The sequence below is a fragment of the Lynx canadensis genome, chromosome D1, assembly GCF_007474595.2.
Source record: "Lynx canadensis isolate LIC74 chromosome D1, mLynCan4.pri.v2, whole genome shotgun sequence".
Taxonomy (NCBI): domain Eukaryota; kingdom Metazoa; phylum Chordata; class Mammalia; order Carnivora; family Felidae; genus Lynx; species Lynx canadensis.
In genome coordinates, this window is record NC_044312.2 from 86,089,604 (window position 1) to 86,109,291 (window position 19,688).

General features: G+C 33.3%; 1 protein-coding gene across 1 annotated transcript in view; it reads left to right on the forward strand.

Annotated features, from left to right (window-relative positions):
- ELP4 (elongator acetyltransferase complex subunit 4) overlaps positions 1 to 19,688 on the forward strand; it is a 249,704-nt gene that overhangs the window by 58,631 nt on the left and 171,385 nt on the right. The window contains exons 4-5 of the mRNA XM_030331401.2: positions 223 to 354; positions 7,903 to 8,042. Of these exons, the coding sequence (XP_030187261.1) occupies positions 223 to 354; positions 7,903 to 8,042 (272 nt within the window). The remainder of the gene's footprint in view (positions 1 to 222; positions 355 to 7,902; positions 8,043 to 19,688) is intronic.

The following is a 19,688-nucleotide window of genomic DNA, read 5'->3' on the forward strand; positions in this document are numbered from 1 at the left end:
CTTTAAATTCTAGTTCATTCCTAAAAAATTAAACTTCACAATATTATATATATAATATTTCCTCTGTTTTAGAAATAGCTATATTGTCATGACTTTATGTTTGAATCATTTTTAAGGCATCAAGACATTGGAAAGTTCTAGTATTGCTAATATTATCATTTAAGAAAATTGTCACATTTTTAAATCACAGATGCTGAATAACGTGTCATTCTGTTTTCTTAGGAACTTCCTGCACCATTACTTGATGATAATGTTAAAAAAGATTTTGATGAAGACGCATGTAATCATAAAACAGCAGAATCTAACATTAAAATGAAAATAGCTTGGCGTTACCAGTTATTACCCAAGATGGAGGCAAGTCAACATAGAAACTTTTCTAAAATTTGTAAATGTACTTGTTTTCATCTTATAGACTCTTTTGTGGTATACCTGTTATTCTTTAAATGCACTACGATGTCTATTTGCTCATTTAAATGACTAATATTTTATTTGTATTTTATCAAGATGATATTTCTTACAAATAAAATTATGGCAATTTTTTCTTTTTTACCAAAATAGATTTCATTTCTTCTATACCCTCCATGTAGAATCTTTTATTATACGGTTGCAAGCCAGAGTAAGCAAACACATTAAGGCTATTTCTATCCAGCTTGAATACCTATAAATATTCAGTGTGGATAGACTAAGAGATAGGAAGTGAAGGGAAATTTTCTGAGAAAACAGATGTCAGTGAATCTGCCCACTAAAGCTTATGAACTCTGCTCCTAGGGAAGGCTCTATTCACTTAGCTCCTTTTTTGATTGTTTACTTCAGTCTTCAGAACACTTTAATGTCTACCGGACATTATCATATTGGTAGAAAAGAAAGAAATTTTAATATGAGACATGGCACCCATAGTCCACCCTTCCTTAGTCTTCCACATTGACTGTTCCTTCCCCAAGGACAGAAATATGTTTATAACACTCCTTAACTGCAAATGCATAATTTGGTATACTGTTTCCACTGCCTCCTTCTAAATGCATGGTAGACTGTATATCATAGCACCCTTCTAACCAAGCTTAGACAAAGCCTTAGTATTCTCTGCAATATTCTGGGTGGTCACTACCAGTGAATATGTAAGATGAAACCTGTTTGCCATTAAAAGCCTGAAATATAAAATACACACTTCTCAAGATTATGTATAAGATCTGTAGAACCTTATCCAAACCTACCTTTTAACTCCTCCTGTGTGATTATAAAACACTATATTCACCTGTCCTATGAGATTTGCTCCTTATAAATAGCTTATATTTATGCTGGTAATGATCTTCCCTTTCTTATTCACCAACTCAGCCTTCTCCAAGTGCGAATGTTACTACTCTGACAGTTTTGCATACAAAATTATCTAATTTCTTATTTTTGTGTTCACAGCCCTTCATGTATTTTATTTTTTTTATTTTTATTTTGTTTTTTATTTTTTAAAAATTTCTTTTTAACGTTTTATTTATTTTTGAGACAGAGAGAGACAGAGCATGAGCAGGGAAGGGGCAGAGAGAGAGGGAGACACAGAATCCGAAGCAGGCTCCAGGCTCTGAGCTGTCAGCACAGAGCCCGACACGGGGCTCGAACTAATGGACCGTGAGATCATGACCTGAGCCAAAGTCGGATGCTCAACTGACTGAGCCACCCAGGCGCCCCAGCCCTTCATGTATTTTAAAGTATTTTAAACTTCTAATATAATGTTATAGGTAATTGTTGGTATAACTGTGTTCTCCACCAGACAGAATTCTCTGTGGAGAATTCTGTATTCTCTGTGGAGAATTCTCTGTGAGGGCAGAGAGCCTGTTTTATTTTCTCTTGTATCTCCAGCATCTGTATTAATGCCCAGATTATAAGCATTTGGTGTTTGATAAATGTATTCAGTCATTCAGCAAATATTAAGTATCAACTGTGTACTAAGTATAAAATATGGTACATAGGTACATATTAAGCAATGGTAACTTGTTCTAATTTAGCTGGAAAAGCTATTTGAATACATTTTTAAGCATGATTTACATGACTGTGAACAAACTACAAACCGAAGCGAGGGTATTTGCAACTGATAGAATAAGGAATAAATTTTCCTTATATACAAAGAACTTCTAAAATGAATAAGGAATAGTCTACCAACCTAATTTTTTAAAAATGGGTGGAAATATACAAAGGAAATTTAGTGGCTCTTAAACATATAGAAGCAGATGCCCAGTTTCACTTACAATAAGAAAAATGCAAATTAAAACTGCACTGACCTGTTTTTCTCTTAACAGATTGTCAATAACCTAAAATGTTTGGTAAGACACTAAATTAGCAGAGGTGTGGGTAAATTAGTACTTTTATACTTTGCTGGTGGAAATGTAAATAAGTACAATTTCTGTGGAGGGTAATCTGGTAGTAGCCTTTAGAATTATAGAAAATATATACCCTTTGATCCTTTGGGGCATTTACATTATGAATATATTTACTTACATGTAAAATGAAATATATATGAGCTATTTTTGCAGTATATCTTTAATAGCAAAAGATTGGAAAGAACCTAAATGTCCACCAGTAAGCACCTAGTTAAATAAACTATATACCATATAAATGAACATATACCATAATATGTGTATTATGTGTATGGTATATGTGTACAGTATAACACCATATATTTGTATTAAAAAATAAAGGGAAGAAGCTCTGCCTAGTCAGTTGTTACAGACATAGCCTAGCTTGGATGTGATTGAGAACTGGGTAGAAGAGGCCAAAATAAATGTAGTTATTCTGCTTAGGAAAATGTGAGTAGAGTGATAGAGATTAAAATAGACAAGGAGTGTAGGACTAGCACTTGAGAAGCCTAATGGCAAAGAACTTCATTCATGTCTTTCAGCCGATAGTTTCACTTAAGTTACTGGGCTTAATGGTGACTCTTTGGTGAAGAATGACTATATTCTAATTTTTCTAGTGGGATTCTGAAAGAACCTGTAATGAACAAAAGCTCTAAGTTAAATCAGCTTTCTTGTAAAGACAGTCCAAGTTGTATAAATCACTTGTCTCTCGCATTTACTTACTTTATTTTACTCTTATCTCCATTATATTTTGGTTTTTTCATTGGTCACTAACATTCTTCACATGAAATTATAAGATGCAAATATCTGAAACTTTAAGCTTTATTTTTTTACTGCTTGTTACAAATCTGTTTAAACATGGGGCAAGGGGTGCCTGGGTGGCTCAGTTGATTAAGCATCAGACTCTTGATTTTGACTCAGGTCATGATCTCATGATTCATGGGTTCCAGGCTGTGCTGATAGCCTGGAGCCTGCTGGGGAGTCTCCCTTTCTCTCCCTCTGCCCCTCCTGGCCCCACTCTCTCCTTTAAAAACAAAACGAAATGAAACAAAACATAAGCCCCATGGTCAGTTTTCAAGGTTTACAGTTTGTTTTAAAAATTGTGCTCTTCTTACACTGAACTTTCCTAGATGACTTCCTCTCCCATTTTCTTGAGTTCTCCACTAAAATATCACTTTATCAGGAATGTATTTTTTTTTTCTCATTCTCTATAAAATAAAATCACTCTCTCACTGTTATCTCCTTTCAAGGTCTTATTTTTCTCCAGGGCACTTATCATCACCTAACAGATAATATTATCTCTGTCTTCCTACTAGTAGGTAAGCTCAATGGAAGAAAGGGACTTTGAATATCTTGTTTTACTGGCCTGTAGTGGGTGCTCACCAGTTATTTGTTGAATGCATGAGTGAATGAATTATATAGTATGTGAATTAAATGCAAAACTGAGTTAAGTTGCATTAATTAATATAAATAAAAAATGGCTTTTTTCAAATTTACTGTCAGTGGTCAAACTTAAATTTCTTAGTATTTATAAGTTAGCTCTGTCAAGTTTACAAAATAGAATCGTCTTCTGGCTTCTTTGCTTTTCTTTGAAATTTGGCCAGCATGTGTATTTGCCTGTCACAGAAATTTTGTGAATGAGGATTTGCTGAGATTAATAGATTTTGGTCGTCAGCTGTCATCTACTTTATAAATCCAGATTTTACTTTGCCATTATTAGTTTAAAAACAACAAAACCCTGGGTTTTCTGTATTTTATCTGTGACAAAATATAGTTAACACTATTACAAGTATAGATCAAACAAGTAGTCCAAAACTAGCTGTGGCATTTATCAGAGATGCTTCTTAATATAAGTTGCCACCAGATCCTAAGACTGTAGTCACATTCCCACTTAGGGAATGCAAAAAAAAAAAAAAAGATAAGAATATGCACACCTAAATCAGTAACAATAGCTCAATAAAGCATAAAACAGTGCTTCTTCCAGTTGGAGGGGTGTGTGGCTTTAAAAAGTCCCCCTTCTCTTGTCCTGTCATTTTGACTCTCTGTCTTAGGTAGGCATGCTCTTTTTTTCCCTGTCCAATCATCAAATCCTATTCCCTTTTCACCCCAAGAATTGGTAGCTTACAGGATATTCTGAGACCCAATTTCTTTAATATTGTATAGTTCTACTACCAAAGCTTATAAAGCTCTCGCACTTCATGGCAATATATTAGATCTTTATTATGTTAAATCCTCATTATACCTTGGCTTTCTATCTTAGTGATTCAGCCACGATAGTCCTGTGATAGATATGTGCATGGTACAGGTGACAACAGATATCATTTTTTTCAATAAGGCAATGTTACTGCAAAGGATAGTGATGGATCTTCTGTTCCCTAGCGAATCATGACACAATAACAATAATTAATATCACTTATGTAGTGCTTCACAATTTACAAAATATTCATTGCCAGTGTTGCATTAGATTCTCACAGCAGCCTAGCAAAATAGTTATTAGTGATTGAACTGAGGCTCAAAATGGTTAATTAATCATTTGGGCTCTTGCTTTCCGTTATGCCATACTGAGAAACAAGAAATGGTAACAATAATAAGAAAATGTCTTATTTAGACTTTATTTGTGTGCAACTTTTCTCTGAAAGTTTTGATTCTTTCTAACATACTGGAGGTAGGGGATGGTATTGTTTTATTGCTCTGTACCCCTGCTGGCCCCCCATCAGAGTTAATTTTCCCTTAGCATAGCAAATTTTTACTGAACCAGTCCATTATACTCTGTTCCACAACTGACAAATGTAAAGGATAGTTTGAGACTGTGAAATAGAAGTTTTCATAATGTAAAACTAAAGCAACATGTTCTTAACAAACTGAGTAAAACTGACTTAGCTATTGATGATATTTTGATTTTTTTAATGCATCTTTCATTTGTGGAGTTGACATTTTTTCATAGAGTATTACTATTGTCAGATTTAAAACATTTAGTTATCTCTTTTCCGAGGAAATATTTGAAGTCTTTGTTTTATGATTTCACATTATTTAAAAAATCTGATTGTATGTTAATGCTTTGTGTCATGGGTAGAAAAAACCTTACAGAATCGTTTTTCCTATAAATATATATTTATTTTCCATTTTCATTTGTATTGAAGGATTAATAAAATTTCATCATTAATAAAAATTTTTATGTCTACCTTGTGAATATTTTAGTTACCATATTTAATTATAATTTCTAAAAAATTAATAATGGTAATAAGAAAAGCTTCCAAATTTATTCTTACATTTTAATGAATTATTTGTGTTCTATATGTAAACTGTCACAGCATGAAATCAATTTTCTGCCTTGATTCATCCCAAATCAGAGATTTCTATCACATTAATATTATAATTAGAAACATTAATAGAGACGGCAACTTTAAAAGCATACTTTGCTTCTTGGCAATTTAGCATATTTCTCTGAGTGCCCAAGACTTCAAGAACCTTCAGTGCACTAATAAATTTATTAACTCAAACTTAAAAGAAGCGAAAAGTCTCTCTTTCTTTCTCTCTCCCCATGGCCAGTCTGCTAAAATAGATTATTCATGCTTATTTGATTCAGGTAGGCTTTTGCAAGCTTCCCTACTAGGCCTGGGAATGTGGTACATTGAGGCCTTTTCAGAGGCTTCTGACATAGACCAAGCTTTTATTGCATGGTGTTTTATTATTACCAAATCCTAGTCTCCACCCAGTTTGTAGGCACTCTGCTTATTCTTTTGAATCAGGAAAGGTTATCACCTACCTTAATCCATGGAGCAGCGTGGATTAAGGACACCAGTGTGCCCCAGGATTCTCAAAGAGGATCCTGGAAACTTCTTGTTTCTTCTTTTTTGCTGTCTTTACTAAATTCTATTGGGCCTTAGGAGGATTTGCATCTGAAATGGGCAACCTGGTGTTTTTCTCAATGAAGACATCAGATCAAAGTTCAGTTAGTCAAGGCCTTTCTAAAACATTAAGGGGGCCTGGACTTACACAATAAAAAGATGAGCTCTAGCAGAGATTGCAGTAAAAACATTCTGAACTATAATCCGGATAAAGAATAGATTATAGGCCAAAGAACAGACCTTGTTTAAATTGCTTTATACTAATAACTTTACATTTAAAAACTTTACCCTATTTTTAAGAAGTATACTTTAATGTCTCATACTTTATTTGTTAACAATGTCTTGGTAAACAGATAAATCATGTTTTGAGAACCACACTTGTGTATATATTGTATTGTAAACATTAGATGGAGCCAATTGATAGGTCTCTTTCCTTAATGAAAGTGAACAGTATCTTATGGAGGGATAAACAGTCATTTTATTTAGAAAGTAAATGCCAAACTCACAGACTCTGTATCAGAGAATAATATTTCTATTAGACTTAAATTTGTTTATCCTGTGTTACTGTAGAGTTGATGTTGGTAGGCATTCAGTGGAAGAATATTAATCCTTTAAGTCTCAAAATGCAAATATCTAGTGTCAAGCAAATGTCTGTTTCTTATCTAAATTACAAAGTTGTCAGTTACTTCGTAAAATGAGAATTTACTCTTCCATTTCTGCAGAGATTATCTGCAGATTATCTGTTTTGTTGAATGTTCTGAAATATGTCTGTTTTATAGCATTCAGGACAGTGGAAACTATGTAAATTTAGATTAGAAACTATTGGAAACTATCGCCAGGTGGAACCTGTTAGGAATTCAACTTTGTACAGAGGTGTGTACATATTTCTAATGAGTTGAATCAGCACAGAATCCATTCAAAGCAATATAATGAGAATGTTCTGTTACTAGGCCTTTACTATCCTATGTACATAAATTCAGCATCAACAGTTATTAGAGTTACTTGTGTAGAAGATAATTTGTTGGAGAAACTGATAATAGCACAAAAGAGGAGGCATCAATGAACTAATGATGATGTCAGGTTTCTGATTTATCTAATGTAGTTTATATACATTCTCCCTCCTTATCATGTGCCTTGTTCCCATCGGGAGTATCCTCAATACATTTTATACTATGAGCTTAATTTAAAATTAGCAAGAAATTTTGAATGTATATACACACTATCTTGTGAGAATTTAGCTTTTAAATGATGCTCAGCTCAATATGTTTAAAAAGCTAGTTTTTTTGAGCCCCTCACCAATGATTTAATTGGCTTAAGTTTTCATTAGTTCTTAGCAACTCCATATTTAATTGATCATTTAAACCTGGAATCTTTAAAAAATAATTAAAACATGTATATTAATTTTTTTTCAACTCAGGAAGGTAAGAAAAGCAAAGAGAATTCTTATCAAATTTAGTGACCACCAGGAGTGAAGAAACATGGGAAATGAAAAGGTTGATTTCTAACTATTATTTAAAATAATAAAAGTTGTTGTATGCTTCTTTGAAATTTAATAAGTCTATGTGTATCAGCTCTTCCTTATCAGCATTAAGATGCATAAATGTATCAATATTTTGCCGAATGTAGTTCGAATACATTGTAGTTTAAAAAAACAATAATTAAAAAATAATAATAATAATTTTTTTAATGACCAGTATGGCTTTTCTTAACAGGCTGGACCAGTATCATCTTCAAGATTTGGTCACTATTATGATGCATCAAAAAAGATGCCACAAGAACTAATTGAGGCTTCAAAATGGCATGGATTTTTTTTCCCAGAAAAATCATCTTCAACTCTTAATATAGAACCATGGTAAGTAATGACCCATTTCTGATTTCACAGGTTAATAGAATGCATTTTTACCACATTCTTTGAAATAATGCATAACTAAAGGTACATATCCTAATAATAAATGTTTTCTATAAAATATGTGATCTTACTTGTGTATATGTTTCATAATATTTCTTTATATTTAGTTTTCTTTTTCTGGTCCTATAACTGTTGTATATGCTATTATCCTTAATTTGCAGTTTGAAAAGTCTGTATACCAAAATTATAATACCTCCTGTTTTTAATTTTGAGAAAATGTGGAATAGTTTTTAAATTAGGGTCTTTTAGTCCTAAGTGCAAATAGATATCTAAAAACTACTTAGCAGTGAAAATGGTATAAAGTAATGCTGTTTTTCAATAAATGTTCTTTCAGAAAGTAAATATGTTTTCCGATATTTTATTTATTAAGGCTTTCTATTTGTAGTTAGTTATTCTGTAAATAAACAATTTGTAGTTTTTTAGATTGCCTTAAGAGCAATGTAAGGTTTTTTGAGTTTTACAGTTAAGGGCTTTAAATATTAAACAAATACAACATGTTTATAGTGATACTAACTTTATTAAGACAGAAGTCTGAAAATTACAGTACTTGACATTGAATAATTTATATATAGTGTTAAGAATATTTAATTTCAATTCTTAACTGTTGAATCATAGAAACTAATCCATGGAATAGGGTGTTGCCTCTATTTTCTTTCATATTGTAAAACCATTATTTTCAAAGTGACCTGATCTTCACTGACCACATCTTCAAAGTGATCTCCTTAAATGGAGATTTAATAGACAGGAACTGAAATGACTTACAAGTCTAAAGTCTCTTTTCCAGGAATATTACTTGAAAATTTAGTAAAGGCTGTCTTATTTTTATTAAATCTGTGTCCCCCCCCAAAAAAAAAAATTCTTTGCTTCATTATGGTTTCTCCATTCTGTGGCTTGAGACTTACCAAAAATGGTACTCTGATGTTGTCTTAGTGTTAATAGCAATGATTAATGATTGACTGCTGTGTGTCAGTCACTCTACTACACATTGCATTTGTTGTCTAGTAAAACCCTTGTATGAAACATAACTGTATTCCCATTTTCCAGAAGAAGATACCAAAATTTAAAGAAGTTGTTTACTTGAGGCTCAACTATTAAGTGATAGAACCAGGATTAACCTAAGTCAGATCCCTCTCTTTCTTTTGCTTTACTGCTTCAAGAGACTTTGGTGTCCTTTGCCTTTACCTTCCTATGTTATGGAGGAAAGAACACTGGTAAAGAAACAAAGAAAGAAAGCTGGGTTCTGATGCTGAGTCCATCCTTAGGAAAATCCCTAAAATTCAGTGAAAATAAATATCCTTCTGTGAAAAATTAGCATAGGGGGGATACCATTTGTCCTACCTACATCAGTAATATTTTGTTAAGTTTGAATGACTATACTGATTATACTCATTCTTAATTTTTGTCATTCAGTAAACCAGACATACATACGCTTTTATGACTTGGGAAATAACTTTTCCCTGATTCCTCAAGCAGTAAGTGGTGGAACCCAGATTCAAAGTTGGTTCTTTCTGACTCAAAATTCTGTGTTAGCAATAATGCTATATTGCCTCCATTTATAGAGTGTTAAGGGAAATAAAAAATATAAAATGTCCATTAAGTATGATGTAAGTGAACAAAAAATATAGTGTTCCTTTTGTAACTAATAAAACATTTAAATAATAAAACTTTCTTTAAGCCCCAAAGTACAAGATTTTTGTTCATTCAATCAGCAACTAAAAGAAGGAGGGAATTAACATTTATTGACTACCTGTTCCATGTCAGGCACTGTTCCAGGCATTAGACCATGGGATAGCTCATTTAATCCTCCCACAACCCTCCGAAAGAAGTAATATTTTCTCCATTTTATAGGAAACTTGAGGTCAGAGATGCTAAGTAGCTTTCCCACTTTTTCAGGCTGTTGGTGACTAAGTCTTCAAAACCTCTGCTTTTTTTTTTTGTCTGCCAGGCTGTCTCCATTTGCTCCTGCAGTAAATGTGCAGCACATGAAGCTGGGTGCCAGGAAAAAAAAAACTTGATCACCTGTGAGAATATAGTCCTCTAGTCTTTAAAATACATACTTTTTCAGAATGTTTTTTGAGAGCTAGCAGTTTTGCATAGAATAGGAAAATTTATAGATTTCAATTATCAAGGCAATATTTCATTTCATAGTAGTTAACTGATAATTCATTTATTTCATATTAAACTTAAATGCTTAATTAAATGTAATTAAACTTTAAACATGTAATTAAATTAATTTTGAAAATGAGTACTTACCATGTGGGATTTAACTTATGAAAAGCATGTGCTCATTTCACTAAAATGAACTTTACTGGTTCATTTATGGAACAATAAAGCTAAGCTTTACAGTTGTCTATACTTTTCCTGCTATTAAGACTAGAGGGTATAGTTGTGTCCCACTATCAGATGTGAGGATATAATATATAATTTCATATATTCTGAAGGCACTGTTGAAACAAAGTTTTTTTATGGTGAGAAAAACTGAAGATCATTTAAAATTTACATTAACTGATTTGAAATCATCAGCAGGTTTGCCCATGGAAAATGTTCATACATATAATTTAAGCTTTCAAAGCAAAGCCTGGCTATAAAAACCTGAGAAATATCACACCAATAATTCTCGATAGTTTTGTTTTAATATTTCATTGTCGTAAATCAGATAAGTTGACACAAAACAGTGATAGGAAAACTGATTTTGAGAATAAGTTTGTGATCTAAGATTATTTTTAACTTGACGTAGTTTTTTTGATTTTTTTTTAATGTTTATTTATTTTGGACAGAGAGAGAGAGAGAGCATGAGTGGAGCGGGGTGGGGGGGGGGGCCAGAGAGAGAGGGAGACACAGAATCCGAAGCAGGCTCCAGGCTCTGAGTTGTCAGACCAGAGCCTGATGTGGGGCTCGAACTCACAGACCACCAGATCATGACCTGAGCCGAGGTCGGACACAACCGACTGAGCCACCCAGGCACCCCTAACTTGACATAGTTTTGAATTAATCTTTGCTAACAGATATGCAAAGACAGTTCTGTTTTCTCACTAGAAAGATAATGCCATTCTTCATACTAGGGATGGTGTTTCAGCTTTCTTATTTATTAACAAATCTACTAACATACTGTTACAAAATGAATGTTTGTGGTTCCCTCCCCAACACCCCAAATTTATATGTTAAAGTACATATGATGGTATTTGGAGACAAAACTTTGGGAGGTAATTTTGGTTGCATGATGTCATGAGGGTAGGACCTTAGTCTGATAGGACTGGTGTTCTTAAAAAAGAGGGAAAGACATCCAGCTCCTACTCTTTCCCTTGAGCACAAATCCAGGAAGGGCCATGTGAACAACACAGAAAAAAGGTGGTCATCTATAACCCATTGGTGGAGCTCTCACCAGATACAACCCTGCTAGCACCTTGATCTTGGACTTCTAGTCCCCAGAATTTCTACAGAATTAATTCTTGTTGGTTAAGCCACTCAGTCTATAGTATTTTGTTATGGAAGCCAAAGCCAATTGATATACCTGCTATATTGTAAAATATTACTTTTTTTAATTGATAGACCATATCTTGAATATTGACTTTACATACAGTTGGTAGTAAACAGAATGAATTTGTTTTGATATGTTTCTTTGAAATTCATGATTTTGTTTTTACATGGATATCCAAAAAATGGCCAGTAGTTTCTTATATTAACTAGAAGTTTTGTATTAATTAATTTGAATGAACTGAATTCTGAAAGAACCATTTATCTTTTTAGGAGAACTTCTAGGAGAAAATCAATGGAAAGAGGATAAGAATATTTCTTAAGATTTTAGAAGTCCTTCCTTTTCTTATTTGGCCAAGTCTCTCTACCACTTAAATGGAACATATGTATAAGCCTTCTGTAATATTTTCCTAGACAAATTGTAGTTATGTACACCCCCCATAAATTCCAACTTAATTTTGTTCATACTCTGTCGGGACACTTAGCACATTACAGTATAGTTATTTGTATTGTCTACATTTTTATCTTCTCTCTCAAGCAGTGGAAATCCTTGAGGAAGGGGGTTATGCTTTCTACACCTCTTTATTTCATGAATTTAGGACACAGGTGTTGAGTTGATAGTTGATGAACTAGTGAATCAATGGACAAAGTATAGTAATAACTCAGATTAATACAGCCTTGTTCTTACCTCAAAGATTTAGTGGGGTAAAACTAGCAACTGAAACATAGCCATGTAAGAGTACATTCTATTTCAAAACTACAGATCTCTTACATTACAAAGCAGAGAACCACAATATATTTAGAAGTTATAAGTAGAAAATTCACTCATGAGAAAGGAATTTTGATAGAGAACTTCTAGGTAAGTCTAAAGATTCAGAAGTATGCTGAATTACTTTATTAAAAGGGTATAGTAAATGATACATTAATACAAATCTCAGAGCTGAGGGAAAGGCAAGATGTAAATGTGATTAGGGATTTTACACATTGGCCATTCTGCTGGTGATGTGATTAAAGTAAAAAGATAATATCTAAAAATTTTGAGAGAGAGAATTATTAATCCTGAAACTCATTTTAACCAATGAAGACAAATTACTTGCTTACATGTGTGCCTTTCTTCATTTTTCTATCTTTTAAAGGGGACTTCATGTATGCAGAATTTAGTCACTCATCCTGGCATGCTATCTTCATTGATATGCATGGTTTTTGATTATTATTTCCCACCTAATTCCCACATTTCTAGTCTCAGTCATCTTCCCCTAGGCATACATCCTCTTATTTATGTATGTCCTTCCAAATTTTCTTTTCCCTTCAATAAAGTAATCTTAGACCCTTGACTCCTCTCTCTCACTCCCTGCATCCAATCAGCAACTCCTGAAATTTTATTTATTTTTTTTAAGTTTTTATTTAAATTCCAGTTAGTTAACATACAATGTAATATTAGGTTCAGGCATACTATATAATGATTCGGTACTTAAATACAACACCCAGTGCTCATCACAAGGGCACTCCTTAATCCCCATCTCCTATTTAACTCATACCCTGCCCACCACCCCTCTGGAAACCATCAGTTTGTTCTCTATTGTTAAGGGTCTGTTCCTGGTTTGACTCTCTTTTTTTCCCCTTTGCTCATTTGTTTTTTGTTTCTTAAATTCCACATATGAGTGAAATCATACATTATTTGTCTTTCTTTGACTGACTTATTTCACTTAACATAATGCACTGTAGCTCCATCCGCATTGGTGCAAACGGCAAGATTTCATTCTTTTTATAGCTGAATAATATTCCATTGTGTATGTGTATATATATATATATATATATATATATATATATATATACACACAACATCTTCTTTCTCCTTTCATTAGTTGATGGACACTTGGACTGTTTCCATAATTTGACTATTGTAGATAATGCTGTTACAAACATCAAGGTGCATGTATCACTTTGAATTAATATTTTTGTATTCTTTGGCTAAATACCTAGTAGTGCAGTTGCTGGATCATAAGATAGTTGTATTTTTAACTTTTTGAGGAACCTCCTTACTGTTTTCCACAATGGCTGCACCAGTTTGCATTCCCACCAACACTGCGAAAGGATTCCCCTTTCTCTACATCTTCTTCAACACCTGTTGTTTGTTGTGCTGGTGATTTTAGCCATTCTGACAGCTGTAAGGTGATATCTCATTGTAGTTTTGATTTGTATTTCCCTGATAATATTAATGTTGAGCATCTTTTTATGTGCCTGTTGGCTATCTGTAGGTCTTCTTTGGAAAAGTGTCTATTCATGTCTTCTGCCCATTTTTTTTCTTTTTTTTTTTTTTTGTCTTCTGCCCATTTTTTAATTGGATTATTCATTTTTATGGTGTTGACTTTGATAAATTCTTTACATATTTTGGATTCTAACCCTTTATCAGATATGTCATTTGCAAATATCTTCTCCCATTCCGAAGGTTGCCTTTTAGTTTTGTTGATTGTTTCCTTTGTTGTGCAGAAGGTTTTTTTTGTTTTGTTTTGTTTTGTTTCTATTTGGATGAAGTCCCAATAGTTTATTTTTGCTTTTGTTTCCCTTGCCTCAGGAGATATATCTAGTAGGAAGTTGCTAAGGCCAATGCCATAGAGGTTATAACCTGTGTTCTCCGCTAGGATTTTTATGGTTTCAGGTCTGACATTTAGGTCTTTCATCCATTTTGAATTTATTTTTGTGTTTGGTGTCAGAAAGTAGTCCAGTTTCATTCTTTTGCATGTTGTTGTCCAGGTGTCCCAACACCATTTGTTGAAGAGACTGTCTTTTTCCCATTGGATATTCTTTCCTGCTTTGTCAAAAATTAATTGACCATGTAATTGTGGATCTATTTCTGGGTTTTCTATTCTGTTCTGTTGACCTATGTGTCCCTTTCTCTGCCAGTACCATACTGTTTTGATCTCTAGAACTTTGTAGTATAACTTGAATTCCGGAATGATGATGTCTCCAGCTTTGCTTTTCTTTTTCAGGTTGCTTTAGCTACTTGGAGTCTTTTGTGGTTCCATAAAAATTTTAAGATTGTTTGTTCTGGTGCTGTGAAAAATACTGTTGGTGTTTTGACAGGGATTGCATTAAATCTTATAGATTCCTTTGGATAGTATAGACATTTCAACTGTATTTGTTCTTCCAATCTATGAGTTTGGAATGTCTTTCCATTTCTTTGTGTCATCTTCCAATTCTTTCATCAGTGTTTTATAGTTTTCAGATAACAGGTCTTTCACTTCTTTGGTTAGATTTATTCGTAGGTATCTTATTGGTTTTGATGCAAGTGTAAATGGCACTGATTCCTTAATTTCTCTTTCTGCTGCTTCATTACTGGTGTATCAAAATGTAACAGATTTCTGTATGTTGATTTGGTATCATACTGAATTCGTGCATCAGTTCTAGCAGTTTTTTGGTTTGGGTTTTCTGTATAGAATATCATGTCATCTGCAAATAGTGACAGTTTGACTTCTTCCATGCCAGTTTGGATGCCTTTTATTTGTTTTTGTTCTCTGATTTCTGTGGCTAGGACTTCCAGTACTATGTTAAATAACAGTGGATGATAATGGATGTCCCTGTCTTGTTCCTAACAGTACAGTTTTTACCCATGAAGGATGACATTATAACAATATCTGTTCTCCCAACCTATGACACTGGAATATCTTTTTCTTTGTTTGTGTCACCTTCAGTTTCTTTTAGAATATTCTTTCAGAATACAAGTCTTTCACCTGTTGGTTAGTTTTATGCCTAGATATTTTATTCTTTCTGGTGCAATTGCAAATGGGATTGTATTCTTAATTTATCTTTCTGTTGCTTCGTTATTAGTGTATAGAAATACAACAGATTTCTGTATATTGATTTTGTATCCTGTGATTTTACTGAATTCAATTATCAATTCTAGTAGTTTTTGATAGAGACTTTAGGGTTTTCTCTATATAGTATCATATCATCTGCAAATAGGGAAAGTTTTACTTCTTCCTTATTGATTTGGATGCCTTTTATTTCTTTTTGTTGTCTGATTGCTATGGCTAGGACTTCCAGTACGATGTTGAAGAAAAGTGATGAGAATGGACATCTTTGTCTTACCTTAGGGGAAAAGCTCTCAGTTATTTACCACTGGGTATGATGTTCACTGTGGGTTTTTCATGCATGGTCTTTATTATGTTGAAGTATGTTCTCTCTAAACCTACTTTGCTGAGAGACTTTTTTTTTTTAATGTTTTATTTATTTTTGAGAGAATGCAAGTGGGGGAAGGTCAGAGAGAGGGGTACAGAGGATCCGAAGTGGTTCTGCGCTAACAGCAGTGAGCCCAATGTGGAGCTTGAACTCACAAGCTGCAAGATTGTGACCTGAGCCAAAGTCAGACGCTCAACCAACTGAGCCACCCAGGTGCCCCTGCTGAGAATTTTTATCGTGAATAGATGTTGTACTTTGTCAAATGCTTTTTCTGCATCCATTGAAATGATCATATAATCCTTACCCTTTCTTGTATTAACATGATGTATCATGTTGATTATTTGCAAATATTGAACACCCTTGCAATCCAGGAATAAATACCACATGATTTTGGTGCATGAGTTTTTAAATGTATTGTTGGATTCAGTTTGCTAGTGATTTATTGAGAATTTTTGCATCCATGTTTATCATGTATATTGGCCTGTAGTTCTCTTTTCTGGTGGAGTCTTTACCTGGTTTTGGTATTAGGGTAATCTGGCCTCATAGAATGAATTTGTAAGTTTTCTTCCCTTTTTTGCATCTTTGGAATAGTTTGAGCAGAATACATATCAGAGAAAATCTTCAGAAACGATGACAATACAAGTAATAAAAAGGTAATAAATACATATCTATCAATAACTACTTTGAATGTTACTGGACCACTACTCACTCCAACCATACAACATAGAATGTCATAATGGATAAAACAAAAACAAAAACAAAAAACAAAAAACAAGATTGATCTATATGTTGCCTACAAGACACTCATTTTAGACCTAAAAACACCTGCAGATTGAAAGTGAGGATGTGAAGAATCATTTATAATGCAAATGTGTCTAAAGAAAGCTGTAGTAACAATATTTGTATCAGATAAACTAGACTTTAAAGTAAAGACTGTAAAAAGAGACAAAGAAGAGTATTATATAATCATAAAGGGACAATCCAACAAGAAGACATAACAATCGTAAATACTTGTGCACCCAACATGGGAGGACCCAAATATATGAAACAATTAATAACAAACATAAAGGAACTGATTGATAATAACACAATACTAATAGGGGACTCTAACACCCCACTTGCATCAATGGACAGATCATCTAAGCAGAAAAGAAACAAGAAAACAATGGCTTTGAATGACACACTGAACCAGATGGACTTACCAGATATATTCAGAACATTCCATCCTAATACAGCAGAATACACGTTCTTTTCAACTGCACATGGGAGACATTCCCCTGAATAGATCACATGTTAGGTCAGAAATCAGACCTCAGCAAGTATAAAAAGATACAAATCATACCATGCACTTTTTGTGATCACAAATCTGTGAAACTAGAAGTCAACCACAAGAAAAAATTTGGAAAGACCACAAATATAGGAGGTTAAACAACATGCTACTAAACAATAAATGGGTCAACCAGAATATCAAAATAGAAATTAAAAAATACATGTTAACAAAAGAAAATGAAAATACACAATGGTCCTAAACCTTTGGAATGCAGCAAAAGCGGTCCTAAGAGGGATGTATACAGCAATATAGACCTACCTCAAGAAGCAAGAAAAATCTCAGATAAATAATCTAACCTTACACCTAAATGAGCTAGAAAACAAACAACAAATGAAGCCTAAAGCCAGCAGAAGGAAGGTAATAATAAAGATCATTTATAATCTTTATAATAATAAAGATCATTTATAATAATAATAATCTTTATATAATTTTTATATATTTAATAATATATAAATATATAATTTATATAAATATATAATTTAATAATATTATAAAATATTAATTATATATTTAATAATCTTTATATAATTTATATAATAATAATCTAATCTTTATAATAATAAAGATCATTTATAATAATAAATGATAGAAACTAAAAAAAATTTTTTTAAATAAAACAGATCAATGAAACCAGGCACTGTTATTTGAAAAAATTAATAAAAGTGATAAACCTCTAGCCAGACTTATCAAAAAGAAAAGAGAAAGGACCCAAATAAATAAAGTCACAAATGAGATAGGAGAAATAACAACCAACACCACAGAAATACAAACAATTATAAGATAATATTGTGAACAACTGTATGCCAACAAATTGAACAACTTGGAACAAATGGATAAATTCCTAGAAGCATATAAACTACCAAAAGTAAAACGGGAAGAAATTGAAAAGATGAGCAAGATCAATATGTAACAAAGAAATTGAATCAGCAATCAAGAAAAAAAATCCTAACAAACAACAGTCCAGGGCCAGGTGGCTTCACAGGCAAATTCTACCAAATATTTAAAGAAGAGTTATTTTATTTTAATTTAATTAACTTAAATGTAAGTAGCTATATATGATTAGTGGCTGATCTTGTTAAACAGCACCATTTTACAACATAAGTCAGTTCTTATCACTACTCTGGCTCAAACCTTCCAATGACTTACAACCTCACTCAGAATAATAAACCCACATTCTAACAGAGATATTATAAGGCCCCAGGGCCCTACATGTACTTATGTAATATGATTGCTAGCTACTGCTCTAATCTCTTTGATCTCATTGAGGTTGAGGAAAGAGTAAAGGGAATATCAAGAATGCTTTCCAGGTTTCAGACAATAGAACTAGGATGGTGTCATTTACTGATGTTAAAAAAACATATGTCCAGCAATATTCTTTGGAACATTCTCTGACATGAACACCTTCTATGAACCTGAGCACCTTTTATGAGCCTAACATAATGCTAAACTCCAGGTTTATTGCAGTAAACAAAGCAGCTGTTATTCTTGACCATGTGTAGTGTTTAGTGAGAAAGCACACAAAAAATTTTTTAAAGCCAAGTAAATAAATGTATATGTCATTAGGAGTTGTGATAAGTAATATAAGGAAAAAAGAACATTTTCCACAAGTTATGTGAGGGGGTAGAGGGATATGCTTTGAGTTGTGTTCAGGTATGGTCTCTCTGAAAAGGAAGCTTTTGAGCTGAGACCTGAAGATAAGAAGGCCATCCTACAAAGGTCAAGAAATATTCTGGAGGAATAGCCAGTGTGTTAAGGAAAGACTTAGTGTGTTCAAAGGAATTGAAAGATCAGGTTGTGAAATAGAGTAATAGAGCTATAAGGAAGATGTGTTCTGTGAGATAGGTGAGGTCATATTCTCATAAGAAATTTGTTCATGGGGGACAGAGAAAAAGCAATAATTGGAGGAGATTTAGGAAGCAACAAGTTTTTGTTGTTTTGTTCTATTTTAATGTAAATGAGAAAAATTGAATAGAGAGAGAATCGATGGAGATTAGAAAAGGAAGTAATGGTTTCTATTTGTATGGCATTAGGCAAATTACTAAACAATTTGGCAGAATTCCCAAGCCACTCAAGGCCAGGGATGGGCCATTAAGATGTAGTAACATTTCCTCCACTGGAGGGAAGGAGGGAAAGGAATAAGAACAGAACAGTGTAGATACAAACAAATAGGTTTGTAGGGTTGGAGTTAGGATCTTGAGTAGTGTTGAAGGTATGGACCGAGGTCTTCTCTTTACTCAGTGAATAATAGGCAGGGTCATCCACTGAGGAACAGTTAGTTACCTGTTAGGAATTTGGGTTAAATGGGGAAGGTTTGAAATGGTGTTTCATGGACTGGAAGAATACACCAACTAGAGAAGTATCAAATATTTATAGGTCTGTCAGGTTGTGTGACTTTCTTGCACTGTGATAAGATTCCTGGTGCAGGCAGGATTGAAGTTTTGCCAGGTGCAGGCAACAGAAGGAGTTTAAGTATTAAAAAGTAAACATGTGATCGATCACAAACTCTATGGCTAAGAAAATGAATTGAAGACAACTGCTGTTGATATATGAGGAGAAAAGGGACAGTGGACTGGCAGTGGACTTACTAATCTTAATAGTGGGGGTAA